Source organism: Apium graveolens, chromosome 3, assembly GCF_009905375.1.
Source record: "Apium graveolens cultivar Ventura chromosome 3, ASM990537v1, whole genome shotgun sequence".
Classification (NCBI taxonomy): Eukaryota; Viridiplantae; Streptophyta; class Magnoliopsida; order Apiales; family Apiaceae; genus Apium; species Apium graveolens.
This window is the reverse complement of record NC_133649.1, coordinates 295,525,152-295,544,860: the sequence shown is the minus strand read 5'-3', so window position 1 is coordinate 295,544,860 and position 19,709 is coordinate 295,525,152. Positions and strand designations below refer to the sequence as shown.

Genomic DNA, 19,709 nt, shown 5'->3' with positions numbered 1-19,709 from the left:
GGGGGTAAGTAGAAAGAAGAAGCTGGAAGAGATGATGGTTGGAGAAGATGATTAGGTTTAAAATGAATGGTCTAGATTAAAAATAGATTTAAATTTTTATGGTTGAGATTAGATCTCATATCTCACCAAAAAAAGGTTCTCAATGGAGTAAGACCCTATATATATATGTTTTTTTAAAAACAGTACTTGCATTAGATTAAATCAAAAGTAAGTACATCCGATAATAATCCGGGAATAGTATATAACTTTGTTCGCAGACCTATATACACATAATTCTCCAATTAAAACAGATGATATTTAGTTATTTACAAACATCATTGCTTATATACACAAACACCAAGAGTAAAATCAAAACAACCATTATTAATCAAAACATCATTGCATTAAGAAAGAAGAAAAACTACTATCCCATAACCAAAGTAAGTAGTTACAAGTTTATTTCATAACCAGAAAAGGGACTACATATTGATCCAGTGTCATCAATGTTTCATTTGCAGGTGCATGGGTTGCAGGTGCACTTATCTCCACACTTGCATTTGCAGCCATCATTCTCTGCTCCCATTTCATTTTCACATCCCACCGTGTAGCTGCGCAAACAACTATTCATATTTAATCCGAACATTTTCATTTTAAATCATAAATGAAATACGATAGGTAGAAGTAAGCGTAAGGCTAATCTAGGCTACAGTTCGGGCTGAGTATACAAAATTGACGATTTTCACCTCTCTTAATCTAAAACTCATCTTTCAAATTTGATAGATAACTTTTTCCTAAATCCTAAAATTTGTTTACAAATTAGTGAAAGTTGATCAACGACGGCCTTCAAAATTAGTGAAAAAAATCATATTTCATATTTAATCCGAACATTTTCATTCTAAATCGTAAATGAAATACGATAGGTAGGAGTAGGCGTAAAGCTAATCTAAGCTACAGTTCCGGCTGAATGTACAAAATTGACGATTTTCACCTCTCTGAATCTAAAACTCGTCATCTTAAAAAATTCGATAAATAACTTTTTCCCAAATCCTAAAATTTGTTTAAAAATTAGTGAAAGTTTATCTACGATGACCTTCAAAATTAGTGAAAAATTCATTTTTAGTCCGGACTGTTTCAAACATTTCATGGAATAACGAATAGTACCTTTTGTAACCTTCACAATTATTATTATTAATATATTGGTCTTTCTAAAGTAAAAGAATAACAAATAGTACCATTTTCGAAATGTATGTTCAAATATCAAGTAAACACGCGAGAAGACGTTTAGATTTTTGTAACGAATCATTAAAGAAATATTTCATAATGTGTAAGGCTAATCTAGGATACAGTTCGGGCTGAAAATGTACAAAATTGACGATTTTCACCTCTCTGAATCTAAAACTTATCTTGCAAAATTTGATAGATAACTTTTTCCTAAATCCTAAAATTTGTTTAAAAATTAGTGAAATTTGATCAACGATGGCTTTCTAAATTCGTGAAAATTTCATTTTAGTCCTGATTGTTTCAAACATTTCATGGAATAACGAATATTACCCTATCATGATATAAACTTGAGGTAAATGAATCCTTTTAACCAACATTTTAAAGAACATGAAGACGATTTAATCAACGATGTCAAATATCAAGTAAACACGCATGAAGACGTTTAAATTTCTGTAACGAATCATTTAAAGAAATATTTCATGATGTGTAAAAGTAACATACTTGATCTGGGGTGCAAGACCATCAATGAGAGTTTCACTAGGGTTTCCGTTGATCATGTCTGGGTACATTCCGCATCTGCAAAATCAATCCATACATTAATACGAGATTATCGAAAATATGAACATGAGTCATCATATGTGAAACATCGGTAGCTCGAGAAATTCGAAGTCGACAAGTACAAGAGACAGACCCTGTGCAGCCGGTGCCGCACTTGCAACCAGAGCCGCACGTACATTTACCTCCACAGCAGTCCGACATTGTTTGCTAGAGTTTAAGATTGATTAATTAGGCAGATAATAATAAGTAATTAGAGAAAATTAAGAAAGAAAGAAAGAAAGAGATGAGATTGATGTGAAGAGAGATAGTTGTATAAATAAAGAGATTAGAGTTGCCAAATAATTCAAGGTTGGCCGGGATTTAAGTGTTGACCAAGTTTAGAGGGAATGGTAAACATCTAGAGCGAAATTCGTTGAGAAAGTACATAAATTTAGCACTAACTAGTAACTTCTTATATGACTCTTATTATTACAGATTTAAATTTTGAAACTGCAGTATCTGTTAGTTTGATCCGATCTTAATTAATTTTTTACTAACGCATAATTAGAAAAGTGCGGAAAATAACTAACTAGCACTCTGTTTTACCTCTGTTGTTTTTACTGGTGTCACTGTCAGTGTAGCTACCAGCTCTCTCTCTCTCTCCCTCTCTCTCTCCCTCTCTCTCTCTGTCCATATACTGAAATCTGGACTGAAAATTGCATTTTAATTCCTCCTTTCTCTCTCTCTCTCTCTCTCTCTCTCTCTCTCTCTCTCTCTCCCTTTCTCTCTCCCTCTCCCTCTCTCTCTCTCCCCCTCTCTCCCTCTCCCTCTCACTCTCTCTCTCTCTCCCCCTCTCTCCCCCTCTCTCTCCCTCTCCCCTCTCTCTCTCTCTCTCTCTCTCTCTCTCCCCCTCTCCCTCTCTCTCTCTCTCTCCCTCTCCCTCTCTCTCTCCATATACTGAAATCTGGACTGAAAATTGCATTTTAATTCTTCCTCTCTCCCTCTCTCTTTCTCCATCTATCCCTCCTCTCTCTCTCTCTCTCTCTCTCTCTCTCTCTCTCTCTCTCTCTCTCTCTCTTTATAAGTTGCATTTTAATTCTTGGTTCGGTTACAGTCAGATCGAGCCGTAAGTGAAATGAAAAAGGCCTGAATCGATGACAGTGTGGAGTGGCACGAGATTACACATACTGATTCATGTTATCTTATCTGCATGGCTTATAATAACGCGAGCCGAATCAGAGCCGAGTCGAGACAAGCAAGCACTACTTGCATTCATCACACAAATCCCCCATGCAGATCGAATTCAGTGGAATGAATCAGACACACCATGCAACTGGGTCGGCGTAAAATGTGACCCTACCAAATCCTACGTGACTGAACTCCATCTCCCCGGTGTTGGTCTTATGGGACCAATCCCAGCCAACACACTCGGTAACCTTACTCAGCTCCGTGTCATTAGTATCAGATCTAACGGTTTGGCTGGTACAGTCCCTCCAGACTTCTCGAATCTTAAAAAACTTCGAAGTCTTTACCTCCAGAAAAATCAGTTCTCGGGTGAATTCCCGTCGAGTTTGCCTCAGTTAAGTGGTTTAACTCGTCTAGACATATCGACAAATAATTTCACAGGTGAAATCCCTCCCTCTATCAATAACCTTACTAAATTAACCGGATTGTTTATGGCCAACAATAAATTTTCGGGTGCCATACCGAGCTTAAAGTTACAAAAATTAGTCGATTTAAACGTGTCGAATAATAAATTTAATGGCTCGATCCCAACTACATTACAAAAATATCCTCAGTCTGCATTCTCCGGTAATACTGATCTTTGTGGAGGTCCGTTAACGAAATGTAAGCCTAACATTTCGTCTCCGTCAGATTTCACCTCATCAACACATGACAATCCACAATCAAAACTTGAGAAATCGAAAAAGATGTCTATAGGCTTGATCATTGCTATTGCAGGCGCTTCAGCTGTAATTGTCATACTTCTGTTTATAGTTGTTTCGATTTTTTGTATGATGAAGAGAAAGCATGACAAAGATGAAGCTATTGAACGTCGACAAGCAGCCTCCGCTAGAGTATCAGGAGAGGCTGCTGGAGTTCCTGTTGATGCAGGGGCCAAGAGGACTAAACTGGTCTTTCTTGGAGGAGGAGCGCGTAAATTTGAGATGGATGATTTATTGAGGGCTTCGGCAGATATGTTGGGGAAAGGAAGCTATGGAGTCTCGTATAAGGCGGAGATAAACGATGAGACAGTGGTGGCCGTGAAGAGATTGATAGATGCAAATGTGAGTGAGAAGGACTTTGAAGTGCAAGCGGAGATTTTGGGGACAATAAGGCATGAGAATATAGTTCCTCTCTTGGCTTTCTGCTACACTCAAGATGAGAAGCTGTTTATCTATGACTACATGCCTGCTGGAAGTTTGTCTATGCTTCTTCATGGTATGTAAACTTTATCTTTTATAGTTCTTTTTGGGAGTTCAGAAGCAAACGATTATTAGCAGCATACTATACCACAAAAATTTTTGTAACACGTGTAAAGATGGGCCTATGCGTTCCACGTATGCACATTAAAAAGTCTCCTATACACGTACGGTGTTAATTTTCGCGGTATGATATGCTGCAACAATCACTTACCCTCTGAACGGACCACATTCTTCATTGCATGCTTGTTCTTAAATAATTCACTCTCCTAGCTAATTAGTTACAAAGATAAGGGAATTCATGACAAGCTTGTATTGTTACATAACTGGTGATGGCCTATCTTTGTTACAGGTAGCAATTCACCACCAAACTGGGAAACCCGTGTAAGAATTGCAACAAGTGCAGCAAGGGGGCTGGCTCATCTACACTCTTTCGAGAAGATAGTACATGGGAACTTAAAATCCTCCAACATTCTTCTCAGTAACGACGAAGCCCCTGAAGCCACAATCATCGACTATGGACTCAGCACATTCTTGTCCGACGACTCAAATTACCCTGATCACCACAGAGCAGGAGGGTACCGTGCACCAGAAGTCCTTGAACCTCGAAAAGCCACATTGAAGTCGGACGTGTACAGCTTCGGAGTACTCCTGTTGGAGTTGATAACGGGGAAATCTCCGTGTCAGCAGACATCAACAGGGGAAGAAGGAATCGATTTGCCTAGGTGGGTGCAGTCGGTAGGTAAAGAAAACTGGGCTGCAGAAGTGTTTGATACGGAGTTACTGAGATACGAGGATGTCGAGGAAGAGATGGGACAGCTGCTGCAGATAGCCATGACTTGTGTCGCCACCGTGCCTAATCAACGGCCCGCGATGCTCGATGTTGTCAGGTTGATTGAGGATACCGTTGGAACTGGAGAGCCGCCTATCACTATCATACCATAATTACTCCGCCATCATTAAATTAGTACTCTAAGTGATCATTCAGTTAGTTTTAATCAGTGTTTTACTTTGAGGAATTTATATGGTAGCACGGTGATTGAATCTGATTCCCGCTTTTTACAACATACTGTACCACAAAGTAATACCCAGCATAATGCCGGTTAATTGTTCCTTTTTACAACATACTGTAACACAAAGTGATTGACTCTGATTCCCGATTTTTACCCTTTTGTTAGTTTGCATTTATATTTCCTTTCAATTTGTGATATTTTCGAGTTGCATTTCCGTTTTTCATTGATTTTATGACCCCGGGCACTAATTGAGGTTCTATTGGCTTCGATATAACCAAGTTCTTTGATACATCACTTTGATGTTAGAACACGGTTATAAGCTTCGTTATGACTCTAATATAACCAAGTTCTTCGATACATCATCTTGATGTTATTCCACCGTTGTAGCTTCGTTACAAAATTTTAGGCAATAACTTGAAAATTAATTGAACATGTAGCATGGTGATACCAGAGATCTATGCAATCTCCATCGTTGTTTCCGGAATCTAAGAAAAGAAAGGCAAAGGCCGGAGCCTAGCTTGAACTCTAAGTCTGATCCTCAGTTTCCTAATACGGAAAGCCAATATTCCCCTCCATCCCCTGTTACATTAAAAACAAAATATCTCGATCCACGGACGATTGTTACAGCATATCTTACAATGATGTTTTTATTACTCAGCAATCAGCATACCTGCCAGAAAACAAAGTGACACCTCTTTAAAAACTGAGTTACTATTATCTAGTGTTTTGAATTTCACATGAAATTTTGCTATCTCCGGAGTTTCATTTCAAAACCAATGATGAACAAGGATATCGATGCAACTGTTAAAATATGAGATATGATCCCGGTAAACCCAATTCCTAACACCTCAAGGTTTTAGGAAAACTAGTAACTTAACAGCAACAAACACAACTTTTATTTGGTCGCAGAAATGGATCATGACTGAGATCTGAACTCTTTTTGGCTTGGGAAGCAGTGAAAAAGAACTGGTTTAGAGTGAATCTTCTTACCTTCCAAAGCTTCCAACCCAATTCTCTCCCAAGATAAAAACTGAAAACATGCAGTGTTAGAACAAGAAAGGAGGTTGTTTTATTTTTGTGCACTTTTACTTTTTTGGCTTTGTGACTTTGTATGTTCCCCTTGAATCTCGAGTCTGTGAAATAAGCTTTAGATATTCCTTTCTTAAAAGGCATACATTATACTTTTGAATTAATCGTCTCATGGCTTTTAGATTAACACCTTGTTCACCAGTTTTAAAAAGGGTGGAAAGCAAGTGTAAGGTAGGTAAAATAGTTTCACTTTCATTCATAATCGTGCTCCCGAGTTTTTAAAAGGAATAAAAGCAAAAGCAAAAACTGATGAATATAAATTTCACAAACTTATGTCCAAAACTTTCATCCCATTTTTGAAATGAAAGTACTTTACGTCTCAATCACTTACTTCCTTCCCTACTAAAAACTCAGAAGCAGGGCCTAAATCTTTTCTTCTCTTCTGTTCTTTTCTCACTTTCATGACTTGAAAGTAGAAAACTACGATTTGATCTATTGTAATACGTGTTTGTTCAATATTCGTTGTTTTTGTAGATGTTATGCGCCTTTTATCCCCTCAAAAGCTTGAAGGCTTACTTTCCTGCCTCGAAGAAGAATGTCACAAGATCGATGCCTTCAAGCGCGAGCTTCCCCTTGGCCTGCAACTTCTTGATAATGGTATCCCAGATATTCTACTGTAATTTCTTGTTTTCTAGTGCATCTTATGTGTAGCAATTAAATCATAACATATATTAGACTTCCTTTCTATACCAAACAACCAACTATACCCTCTGCATCTCCTGAAGAAACTCAAAGTATTGGTTTTGTTGGTAGTCGAAAGCCAGGCAATGTTGCCGACTTTCTTCCCTTCTCGAAAGAAAGAAACTCACGTCCTTGCACTATAGGAGCTCTTCCTGAATTAGCTCTAGTATCAGTTGATAAAGAGACAGAAGATAAGAACTGGACAGAACGTATCGATAACAAAATTTCTAACTGTTCAAGGGGCGAAAATCCTGCACTAACTGCAGAGATGACAATAGAGCGAGGGAAAAGAGTAATATTTGAATACCCACAAACCATTAGCACTAACACTGGTGTCACCTCAACCACAAGTCTTCAGACTCGCAGGAAAGCAAGGCGGTGTTGGTCACCTGACTTGCACCGTCGCTTTGTCAATGCTCTTCAGATGTTAGGTGGTTCTCAAGGTAAAGAAATCGGAACTTGTATAACTTTATCTTGGCCTATTTGTTCATCTGAGTGTGATGTTTTTGGCTAATGATTGCAGTGGCTACCCCAAAACAAATTAGAGAACTAATGAAGGTTGAAGGTCTACCTAATGATGAAGTTAAAAGCCATTTGCAGGTACAATACCCCACCATCCTCCACACTCTAGATATATGTACATCAAACCTGTATCAAGCAGCAAAAAAATTACCCAAAATCTACAGGACTGAACTCTGCATGTTCAGATAAGTTGCACTAGTAATACAACATGTAAGACTAGAACTGATGCCTTTTGCATAACTTTTTTCTCCATGTATTATGCAGAAGTACAGAATCCACACAAAAAGACCAAGTCCAAGTCTGCAATCTGCATACCAAGGTTGCATTAAATCTCAACACTACCAAGTTCCCCAAGAATACTATTCTGCAATTGCACCACAAGCACAAGGTCACCACCAGTTACACAACCATACCTTGCACCACCAGCTCCACATGTACAAGCAGCCTTCTTCACAAACTTATAGCTCTGCTGAGTCCGATATGAGAGGTAACACGACTAATCAGTCTGAGTACATCGAAGGTGGAAAATCGGAGAGCTGTAGCTGGAAGGCTGGCAGTGAAGGTACTACCGAGAATGGAAGAGATAAAAAAGCATTGATGCCTAAGGAAGAAAGGGGAGAGAGTAATGAAAGTGACATCACTTTAAAGTTTTAGGTTTAATATTAGTTCAATTTTTTGGTCTAATTCAATTATTTAGTACTAATTCTGGAGGGGACAATTGCTCTTGTTCTGGTAAAATCCAATACTCTGATACTTTAGAATGATGATCGATTAAAGAAAGGCTATATTCCAAAACAGCATCATAGCAGTAAAAGTTTCCTGAAAGTTGATACTCAAATATGTATATATATGGAGATAAATGGATCTAAACCATGGAACCACAGTAAGCAGAAAACGCAACAACATGGTTAAGCATCCCCATACTCCAAAAAGGGGGGGGGGGTATGGAACCTAAACAGAGAGATTGGCTGGAGTTTAATTAACTTCACAAGAAAAGCAAAGTACTTAAGCTACTTCCTTATCTTTGTTTTTCCCTACAACTTCCTCATCTTTAGTTTTTCCTTCATCTGAAATTTTAAAGCCCTCAATCTTGCGCCGAATCACTTCTCCAGGAGCCCTCACCTTCCCGCTAGAGCCATTTGTTTTGACTGTATCGTTTTCATCACGGGTTAAAGAGCCTGTTTGCCATATCCTGATTGTTCCATCCTCGGATCCAGAGGCATATGTGTCTCCTTCTGGTGAGAATCTAACACAGTGAACTGGCCCATGGTGACCCTTGTTACATGCTACAATCAAATATCAAATATAGCAATTAATACTACAGAATACCCCCGAAAATGAAAAAATATATATAAAAAATATATGATAATAAAGTAATTTAACTATCCTGTCAATAAAACATGTGAAAGCATAATGAATTTTTGTATCAGAGGTCACACAGCCTATAGAAGTATTCCAACCAAGCCTAGAGGTAAGCGGCCTACTTAAGGCAAGTCCAAAAGGATGAATATTATTCTGAATTTCTAACTAATTCCCATGATAAAAATGAACTCAGTTCCAACTAAATGTCAACTCATAATTTCCCCAGCCAAATGGGAGCATGTATACACAAGTTTAATATTTATATCTTTCATGTTTATTTCAAAGTTTGACTTAAGCATACTAGTTGTAAAATTGTTATCTAATAAATTTCTATCTGAAAAGAAAAAAACAATCCTAAAAAGGCTCGCATTTTAAAATGAACACAACACGTAAAGCACTCAGCAGTACTTACCAATTTCTTCACCGGTGTAAAAATCAAACATATGAATCCACATGTCCTCTCCAGCAGCAACAAACTTGGCTCCATACTTTGGTTCCAATGAAGCAGATTCGATGGTACACGGCATGTTATAATTCCTGACCAATCCAAAACTGGAAGCAATGAAGTAAATAATTAGTTAGGTGACAATCACAAGGTTTCAGCAGACAAGCATGCAGCTGAACTTACTAATTTGAATCCCAAAACTTGACGCTGAACCCATCAGCAGTAGTTATATACCGACCATCTTGGCTTACTTCAGTACTAGTCACAGATGATTTAGTCTCCAGAGTACGGACTATGTTACCAGTTCTTATGTCCCATAACCTGTAAAATGGCAACTACGTTTAGTCAGAGAACAGAAAGACTCGGATTTTATACAAAGACAGGGATTTTACAGGTGTGTCTATGTTATAAAAGAAAATTACTTATGGCCTATGGTATACTAGTTGCCTCCAGTTTTTATCTGATTTAAAGATAAAATAGAAACTACGAGTAATATTTATAGCAAATTATATTAGTGAGCAGGTCAACTGTGTTTTAAACTTAACACCGCAAAACAGGGTACTGACTTACTGTTCATTTAAAATTAATGTTACTTGGTTCTCTAATACTAATTGCTTCACTATCGCATATTGAATTTAGTTACGATGCTGGAATATCATATTGCTATAGTACTAGATTATTTACATCAAATGACTTTTAGTTGTCAATATACCAAAGTGGCTAATCCTGCACTTACTTCCATGCATCTTAATTATAAAATAAAATATATAAGAACCATAACACTTTTAGGGTTTCTGGCATATGTGTTGTGTAGCACCAATGCATTTTTTTACATTTTTTCAGCTAATGTAACTACTTATGCAAGTAAATTCTAGGGGGAAAAAATCTTCCAATAAGATTTACAAATACTAATTTAATGGTGATCATTATTAAAAAAAAATAGAGGTCTTAAATAAACTCATATCCTCACGTTAATGTTAAGATTTTGAAATCCAATCATAGGAGCAGTGCCTTGTTGTTTCATAATCCTGCTATTCAATACTTCCTGTCTATTTACAGCTCCTCAAATTAGATCTATCCACTTTCGTTCCATATATGGTAAACTTGTAATTTTATATAATAAATAGAATAATAGATATATGAAGTTGCTTCGTCAAAGAGAAGCTTTCTTTAATTTATAAGCAACTATGGGTACATAAATTACTTTTTCTATTTAACAATAAATTTTTACTTAATAATATGATACTGAACCTTTCTGACTAATAAAAAACATATTATAATGGGACAGAAAATGAGCTTGAGTGCTTGACCAAAAAGCCGAAAAGGAAAAAAAAGGAACAGGAAAAAAGAACTTTTTAAAGTGAACGAAAGTTCCTCAACATAAAACAAAGCAGCCTATATGATCAGATAAGGATGTAATTATACTAGTATCATTTGGACCATAATATTATGGTTGCACAAGGTAAGTGTACCTGACTCCTCCCATATCAGTACAAGAGCTTAATATTGTTTGATCACTGTGAAGCCAGGTAGCAGTTCTGACAGATCCAGGGGACTTGTCTAATTCTCTAGGAGGTGCATCAGGGCGATTCATGTCATAGATACGAAGAAGCCTCTCAACTCCTCCAGTAAGTAGAAATTGAGTGTCCTGTAACAAATAGAAATCTAACTGAGTGCTACATATAGAGAATAGAATACAAAAAGTGCACATTGCATTAATTTTACTAGCCGATCACAGAACAAAATAATATTTTATTCTATAAATATAGTAAATACACTAAATTGAGTATTACAATTATTTAATATCCATATTAAGATTTATATGTAAATTCTAAAATTTTACTCGAATTACATGTAAGTCCCAAATACAAAGCCACACATATACAATTAAATGCTCGTAAATTTACACGGTTAATTATCAATATGAAATAGTTTGCAATAATTTAGTGATATAAAGGAAATATTCTTTTATTAATATCACTATGCTATTATGACCGGATACGAATTACTTGTAGTTGTCAATAGTACGTTGAATCAAGTATTACAAATATACATATTACGATTTAGATGTAGATTCTAAAATACTACTCGAATTACTATGAGTCTCAAATCCAAAATTATACATTTACAATTACATACTCGTACATTAACACAAAATTAAATATCCTCTTGGCAGCCTCCCTACTTTCATCCTCTCTGTTAGGGTTTGTCTATTTTCAAGTAAATCGAGGGGCTTCCACTGGTTTTCTCCGGTGGAAAGCCCCAACCCCTTCATTCTCTGTTATTCTCGTTTATTTCCTTTCAATAAAACCCAATTTTTTGGTTGTTTGTGTGTCTCTCCTCTTGGAGTGTGTGTTTTGTGTCTTCTTTTTGGAGTGTTTGTTATATTTTTATTTAGTCATGCTTGGGTTTATCTGGTGATGGATCTGTTGAGGACGAATTTATTGATGTTTTTGGTGATCTGCAAAGCCTACATCGGATCTGGGACGGTGGTGATTATTGCAAGAGCTCACATCTCACAACTAAAGATTGTTCATCTTTCATGGGTTTATACTATGGGTTTATACTTTCGGCATGTCTATAACTGGTATCCGGCATATAGATAGCTGAGGTGCCTTCGGCATGTCTATAGCTGGTGTCCGGCATGTAGATAGGCATGTAGATAGCTGGGGTGCCGCTTCTCCAATCTCATTTTATGCGATTGGTGTTCTGAACACTGGGCTAACCATAGTTTTTATGTGATATGGTCAATTGCGATGTTGCTATTTTCAGAGATGCTGCTGCAATTTGGATCGCTTGGAATGTCTTTGATTTCGTTTTTAATTTCAAGAATTTTTAAATTCTATGTGTTAAACGATCAGGAAACAAATCATCTAATTGTTTTTAGTATGTTATTTGTTTTATCACCTGGTTGTATCGACAGTTGGGGGTTTGTCCCGACTGTACTATATTCAATTTAATGAGAACTTTCTGCATTTGTCAAAAAAAAAAAAAAATCCTCTTGGCATGTGCGCGAGTTTAACTATCAAAATAATAATAATAATAATAATCAACATATAAAACATTTAACAATAAATTAGTAATAGAATAAAATAAAAATTCTTTTATAAATATCACTATACTGTTAGTTATGATTGGATGTGGGATACTTTTAGTTGGTACTTAGTAATAAATATTTTAAATGGTCGGTATCAAGTACTATACGCCAAATGTAACATAAAATCTATGCTCATACTCAAGATTCGATATTCAGACTCAAAAATATTTAATACAGAGAGGTGATAACTAAATTTTGGTAATTTGGTACTACAGGCATTTCACCAGTAGTAGGAGTAGTAGTAGTGTTAAAATAGAGTTCTTTAAAGTACTTTTAGTAGGAGATGTAATAGCTGTAATAATTTTTTTAAAAAAACAAAAAGTAATGATAATCTTTTGGTAGTTCGATACTTTGGTGCAATGGTATTGTACTATGTTCCACTCAAAAGGGTTTTCGCTTATCAACGAAGAGTGTAGATGTCTTTTTTTAAATTAAAATAGGAATTTTTGAAAGATAAAATATGACAATGCAGATAATAATTCTGATTTTAGTTCAATAGAATGAAATCTAGTGGGACTGAAATGAGAATTTAAAGCAAGGGCTAATATACATTAAGGGTCGGGAGGACACACACTAATTGTGAGAGAAAAAAATAGAGTTTGTGGGTAAGGACGGAGGAGAACATAGAAGGTGATGAGAACAAGGATATCATCAAATTCATGAACATTACTGGTTATGAGTATGGGATGAGGTAATCCATATGAAATGGAAGGACTAAATAATAGCATAATATATCAGAATGGATAATTATGGATAAAGTTTATGATTATCTTCATATCAATGAAATAGCTTAATAAAGTAATTTCAATCCCACGTCATACCAATCCTACCAGTCAAACACGACATAAACTAAATATCATATGTAATTCAAATCCAATTGAGCAACATTAAAGCATGAGATAACCATTTGACACTAGATTTATTCTTAATCGGTACCACGCTTTATTTGCATTTTTTAGTGAACTCTACAATCTGTATCTTAGTTAAGCAAACAGATTCTTCCATCAATGTGTGGTTCTAATATCCATAAGCATCATGGAATTAAGGCAAATTTACCCCTTTCAGCCCATTTAAAATGTGCAATGTACTAGCATATTTATAAGACAGAAGCTGTAGACAACTACATTTCAATTTCGTCAACAAGTATATGCAAATCAAAGTAGCCTCTAAGTGAGTTCAAACAAAGTCTTGAAAACTATGTTCGTCTAATTAATTAAGAACATAATTCTTGGTTAAAATATATAGTAGTGCATGTGAGCTTAGACACTTACCTCAGAAAAAGCACAGGTTCGAACAATGTGTTTGTGCTCAAAAGAGTGAAGTACCTCTCCTTTTAATGCATCCCAGATTTTCCTACATTCGCATTTGTTGTACAAAAACATGTCAGCCCATCCGATTACAGCAACGACTACCAAGCAATAACAAAAACAACACACACACACACATATATATATATATTCGTCATAGCTTAAAAACCTAAAGAACGCTCTACACCAAAAATAGCTCATGAGAAGATAAGCACTTGCGTGTTTTTGAATAAACTTTGAACATAATTAAGAAATAGTTTTAAATGCATTTAAATGACCCTACTACATCGAACCCTTAAAAAAAGTAAATACACATATTCGAAAATATTTAAGTCCTATATTCCAGAAATAACAAGGACAGACTTATATTTTAGCATAAAAGTTAATATCACTTATTATGGGTAGTCACTTTTACCATTAAATAACCTACTAGTTACTAAAATAAGTTTAGAAAAAAAAAATTATTCGTCTTTAAAAGCAACTTATAACTGACCTACAAGCTAAATTTTGAGAAGTAGAAAATATCTACTTATTTCAATTGCTTACCTAAAATTCGTAATTAGACTCAACAAAAAAATTCAATACTACCATTTTAAATGTAACTTCTATTATAATTTTTTTGTTATATAATACATCTTATCTTACGAGTTCTACCTTGTTGAGAAGATTATCCAAACTGATAGTAACTTATTGGTCTGCTTATAGTTACGAAACTAACTTAAACTCTTTAAGTAACAAATAATTGTTTTAGAGCAAGCGAAACAGGTCCCAAGGTTAGGTAGATATAAAAATTAAGCTATTGCCATATCAACTGCAACTAATATCATAAAAACCTAGCCTGTGTGGCTTATTTCCTCGCTTCAATCAAATTCTACATCTTCAAGCCTAATCTAACAAACCGTAATAAAGTTGTGGGCACAACATAATAGGAGCTACAATCTAGTATAGGTATGTATCTCACAACATTAATGAAAGTATTTGAAATTACTAAAATATAATCTGTCTAAGACAGAAATAGCTATAAAAAACATGGTTCAAAGTAATCTAGAAAACCTATTAGGTTTTAGCTAGGAAGCAACTCGCTTTCGCTAGTTTCTACATACGTAATTGATTCTTATATCATAATGGAAGTCAAACAACCTGAGTTTGTACTAACAGATTATGGAAATTCTAAACTGAAAACTTCATGTAAAAGGAAACATACAATCATTTAAGAGAGACTGATTATACGTTATATTTAGCAAGGGAAAAATTATTTTACACCAATAACATTTGATTTCTCGAGTGGATAAATGGTTTTGTTCACTTGTTAATTAAGGAACTTACGCAGTAAAGTCAGCGGAACCGGATGCAGCACGTAAAGCGTTTGTATCCAAGCAGCAACTCCAAACTGCGCCCTTATGACCTTCAAATGTTCCAATCCAGTCCCCAGCTTCTCCATTTCTGAGCATTGGCTTGGAATCTGAATAAGTAAATGTAATTTATCCACAGGTTATATTAAATTAATTTAATACTCTTAAATCCCCAAAACAAATTTGTAGGAACAAAAACCCTAGTAACATCATTAAACTCCATAATCATTATCATCATCATCATCATCCAAAATCAAAATTGAAACAACCAAATTGCAAAATTACATTATGTCCAATGCGGAAAAACGGAACCCTTTCTCATACATAAAAACGCAGTACCAACATTTCCCTTTCAATTTCTTTATTACACATGAACATAACCATCTAAACACGAAAAAATCAACAAAAAATCCTCCAACATGTCATAATTAACAATTAAATGGTAAAATGAACAAATTTCGAAATGTAAACATAATCATCTAAAAATGAAAAATTCAACTAAAAAAATTCCAACATGTCATAATTGAATGGTAAAATATCGAAAAATCGAAACGTATATATACAAACATATATATAAAGAAGGGGAAGAGCTTAATACCCTTGCTAGCACTGATGAGAAAGTAACCATCTTGAGTGACTGGACTATAAAACAAATCAACAACTGGTCTAGAATGACCATGGCACACCAATGGCACTGCTACTTTCTTTTTCTCTATTCTCTCCATTCTTGAAAAATCACAAAAATAAAAAAATCACCCAGATAAAAAGAACTTAAATTATGACAACCCAATACAAATTGAGTTGTGAGATTGTGAAAAAGATGAAAGCCCAGTTGTTAGAAATTAAAAAGAATGAGTTTTGATCAAATTCAGACAGGGTACATATGATGTTTTTTTGGTGTCTGTGTGTGTATGTGTTTGTGAATGTAAGTGATTGTATAGGGTTTGGGAAAGGGTAGAGATGTTTATGTTATGTTATGTTATAAAAAGAGTGATGTATTGTCTGAGAAACGAGGCTTCTGGAAACTGGGGTTTCGGCTGTTACGAATGGGAAATGAGACAGTGTGGGGCGAGGCGTGGGCCGGGCTTTATCCGAGTTTTTTTAAATGAATTGGATGGATTTTTTTAAAAAATATGGGCTGAGGAGGCGGAATTTTCTCAGAATATGAGATTTGTATTGGGCTCGCGGGCCGAGTCGAATTCGACATCATTTAAATTATATTTAAATTATTTATTAGTATCTTTAACCGGTTTAAATATCAAATTAGTTGTTTCGGTAAACGTCATCTATCACTTAATTTATTAATTTTAACGGGATATCATTTTGATTCACTAAACTTATATAAATATCTTTAAAATTTGTCGAGAAAGTAATTGAGTTGAGTTCTACGTATTTTCTTTAAACGTTAATATAACCAAGTGAGAAGTTGTGAATTTTAGTAAATAAATAGTAAATAAATTTTAAAATCAAAACATATATCTAAAATACTAGAATTCAAAATTTTTATTTGATTGTAGTACGGTAAAAAAATGTATAGAATTGAAGAAAAGATAATATTAAGGGCTTTATTCGGGTTTTTTTAAATGAACTGGATTGGGTTTTAAAAAAAAAATGGGCCGAGGAGGCGGAATTTTCTCGGAATATGAGATTTGTATTGGGCTCGCGGGCGGGCCGGGTCGATTTCAACATCATTTGAATTATATTTAAATTATTTATTAGTATTTCTTTATGTTTAATGACATAAAATAATATCTTTAACCGGTTTAAATATCAAATTAGTTGTTTTAGTGAACGTCCTGTATCAGTTAATTTATTAATTTTAATGGGATATCATTTTGATTCACTAAACTCATATAAATATCTTTAAAATTTGTCGAGAAAGTAATTGAGTTGAGTTCTACGTATTTTCTTTAAACGCTACTATAACCAAGTGAGAATTTGTGAATTTAAGTAAATAAATAGTAAATAAATTTTAAAATCTAAACATATAACTAAAATACTAGAATTCAAAATTTTTATTTGATTGTAGTACGGTGAAAAAAAATATATAGAATTGAAGAAAAGATAATATTAAGGGCTTAATTCGGGTTTTTTTTTATTCGGGTTTTTTTAAATAAACTGGATGGGGTTTTTTTAAAAAAAATGGGCTGGGGAGGCGGAATTTTCTCAGAATATGAGATTTGTATTGGGCTCGCGGACCGGGTCGAATTCGACATCATTTGAATTATATTTAAATTATTTATTAGTATTTTTTTATATTTAATGACATAAAATAATATCTTTAATCGGTTTAAATATCAAATCAGTTGTTTCAAGTGAACGTCCTGTATCACTTAATTTATTAATTTTAACGAAATATCATTTTGATTCACTAAACTCATACAAATATCTTTAAAATTTGTCGAGAAAGTAATTGAGCTGAGTTCTACGTATTTTCTTTAAACGCTACTATAACCAAGTCAGAAGTTGTGAATTTTAGTAAATAAATAGTAAATAAATTTTAAAATCAAAACATATATCTAAAATACTAGAATTCAAAATTTTTATTTGATTGTAATACGGTAAAGAAAAATGTATAGAATTGAAGAAAAGATAATATTAAGGGCTTTATTCGGGTTTTTTTAAATGAACTGGATTGGGTTTTAAAAAAAATGGGCCAAGGAGGCGGAATTTTCTCAGAATATGAGATTTGTATTGGGCTGGCGGGCCGGGTCGAATTCGACATCATTTGAATTATATTTAAATTATTTATTAGTATTTCTTTATGTTTAATGACATAAAATAATATCTTTAACCGGTTTAAATATCAAATTAGTTGTTTCAGTGAACGTCCTCTATCACTTAATTTATTAATTTTAACGGGATATCATTTTGATTCACTAAACTCATATAAATATCTTTAGAATTTGTCGAGAAAGTAATTGAGTTGAGTTCTACGTATTTTCTTTAACGCTACTATAACCAAGTGAGAAGTTGTGAATTTTAGTAAATAAATAGTAAATAAATTTTAAAATCTAAACATATATCTAAAATACTAGAATTCAAAATTTTTATTTGATTGTAGTACGGTGAAGAAAAATATATAGAATTGAAGAAAAGATAATATTAAGGGCTTTATTCGGGTTTTTTTTTATTTGGGTTTTTTTGAATGAACTAGATTGAGTTTTTTTTAAAAAAATGGGCTGAGGAGGCAGAATTTTCTCAGAATATGAGATTTGTATTGGGCTCGCGGGCCGGGTCGAATTCGACATCATTTGAATTATATTTAAATTATTTATTAGTATTTCTTTATGTTTAGTGACATAAAATAATATCTTTAATCAGTTTAAATATCAAATCAGTTGTTTCAAGTGAACGTCCTGTATCACTTAATTTATTAATTTTAACCGGATATCATTTTGATTCACTAAACTCATATAAATATCTTTAAAATTTGTTGAGAAAGTAATTGAGCTGAGTTCTACGTATTTTCTTTAAACGCTACTATAACCAAGTGAGAAGTTGTGAATTTTAGTAAATAAATAGTAAATAAATTTTAAGATCTAAACATATATTTAAAATACTAGAATTCAAAATTTTTATTTGATTGTAGTACGGTGAAGAAAAATGTATAAAATTGAAGAAAAGATAATATCAAGGGCTTTATTCTGGTTTTTTTAAATGAACTGGATTGGGTTTTTAAAAAAAAAATGGGCTGAGGATGCAGAATTTTCTCAGAATATGAGATTTGTATTGAGCTCGCGGGCCGGGTCGAATTCGACATCATTTGAATTATATTTAAATTATTTATTAGTTTTTCTTTATGTTTAATGACATAAAATAATATCTTTAACCGGTTTAAATATCAAATTAGTTGTTTCAGTGAACGTCCTGTATCAATTAATTTATTAATTTTAACGGGATATCATTTTGATTCACTAAACTCATATAAATATCTTTAAAATTTGTCGAGAAAGTAATTGAGTTGAGTTCTACGTATTTTCTTTAAACGCTACTATAACCAAGTAAGAAGTTGTGAATTTTAGTAAATAAATAGTAAATAAATTTTAAAATCTAAACACATATCTAAAATACTAGAATTCAAAATTTTTATTTGATTGTAGTACGGTGAAGAAATATGTATAGAATTGAAGAAAAGATAATATTAAGGGCTTTATCCGGGGTTTTTTAAATGAATTGGATTGGGTTTTTTTTTTAAAAAGGATGAGGAGGCGGAATTTTCTCAGAATATGAGATCTGTATTGGGCTCACGGGCCGGGTCGAATTCGACATCATTTGAATTATATTTAAATTATTTATTAGTATTTCTTTATGTTTAATGACATAAAATAATATCTTTAACCGGTTTAAATATCAAATTAGTTGTTTCAGTGAACGTCCTGTATCACTTAATTTATTAATTTTAACGGGATATCATTTTGATTCACTAAACTTATATAAATATCTTTAAAATTTGTCGAGAAAGTAATTGAGTTGAGTTCTACGTATTTTCTTTAAACGCTACTATAACCAATTGAGAAGTTTTGAATTTTAGTAAATAAATAGTAAATAAATTTTAAAATCTAAACATATATCTAAAATACTAGAATTCAAAAATTTTATTTGATTGTAGTACGATGAAGAAAAATGTATAGAATTGAAGAAAAGATAATATTAATCTCCTCAAACATATACTTAAAGA

General features: G+C 33.7%; 4 protein-coding genes across 4 annotated transcripts; 2 read left to right on the top strand and 2 right to left on the bottom strand.

Moving 5' to 3' along the window:
- Positions 1-264: 264 nt before the first annotated feature.
- LOC141711167 (metallothionein-like protein type 2) lies at positions 265-2,030 on the bottom strand. Its single transcript, XM_074513592.1, has 3 exons — positions 1,892-2,030; positions 1,702-1,776; positions 265-587 (listed from the first exon to the last, which is right to left on the bottom strand). Exons 1-3 carry the CDS (start codon positions 1,957-1,959, stop codon positions 488-490), a joined length of 243 nt encoding a protein of 80 aa, XP_074369693.1. The 5' UTR covers positions 1,960-2,030; the 3' UTR covers positions 265-487.
- An 861-nt stretch (positions 2,031-2,891) lies between these two features.
- LOC141715231 (putative inactive receptor kinase At2g26730) lies at positions 2,892-5,326 on the top strand. Its single transcript, XM_074518706.1, has 2 exons — positions 2,892-4,179; positions 4,513-5,326. The coding sequence occupies exons 1-2, from the start codon at positions 2,892-2,894 to the stop codon at positions 5,103-5,105; spliced, it is 1,881 nt and encodes a 626-aa protein (XP_074374807.1). The 3' UTR covers positions 5,106-5,326.
- A 1,334-nt stretch (positions 5,327-6,660) lies between these two features.
- Positions 6,661-8,161, top strand: LOC141715230 (myb family transcription factor EFM-like). Its single transcript, XM_074518705.1, has 4 exons — positions 6,661-6,878; positions 6,938-7,386; positions 7,467-7,543; positions 7,730-8,161. Exons 1-4 carry the CDS (start codon positions 6,742-6,744, stop codon positions 8,117-8,119), a joined length of 1,053 nt encoding a protein of 350 aa, XP_074374806.1. The 5' UTR covers positions 6,661-6,741; the 3' UTR covers positions 8,120-8,161.
- A 130-nt stretch (positions 8,162-8,291) lies between these two features.
- Positions 8,292-16,064, bottom strand: LOC141713668 (uncharacterized). Its single transcript, XM_074517179.1, has 7 exons — positions 15,627-16,064; positions 15,003-15,138; positions 13,641-13,722; positions 10,745-10,920; positions 9,456-9,593; positions 9,240-9,379; positions 8,292-8,751 (listed from the first exon to the last, which is right to left on the bottom strand). Exons 1-7 carry the CDS (start codon positions 15,751-15,753, stop codon positions 8,471-8,473), a joined length of 1,080 nt encoding a protein of 359 aa, XP_074373280.1. The 5' UTR covers positions 15,754-16,064; the 3' UTR covers positions 8,292-8,470.
- Positions 16,065-19,709: the final 3,645 nt, after the last annotated feature.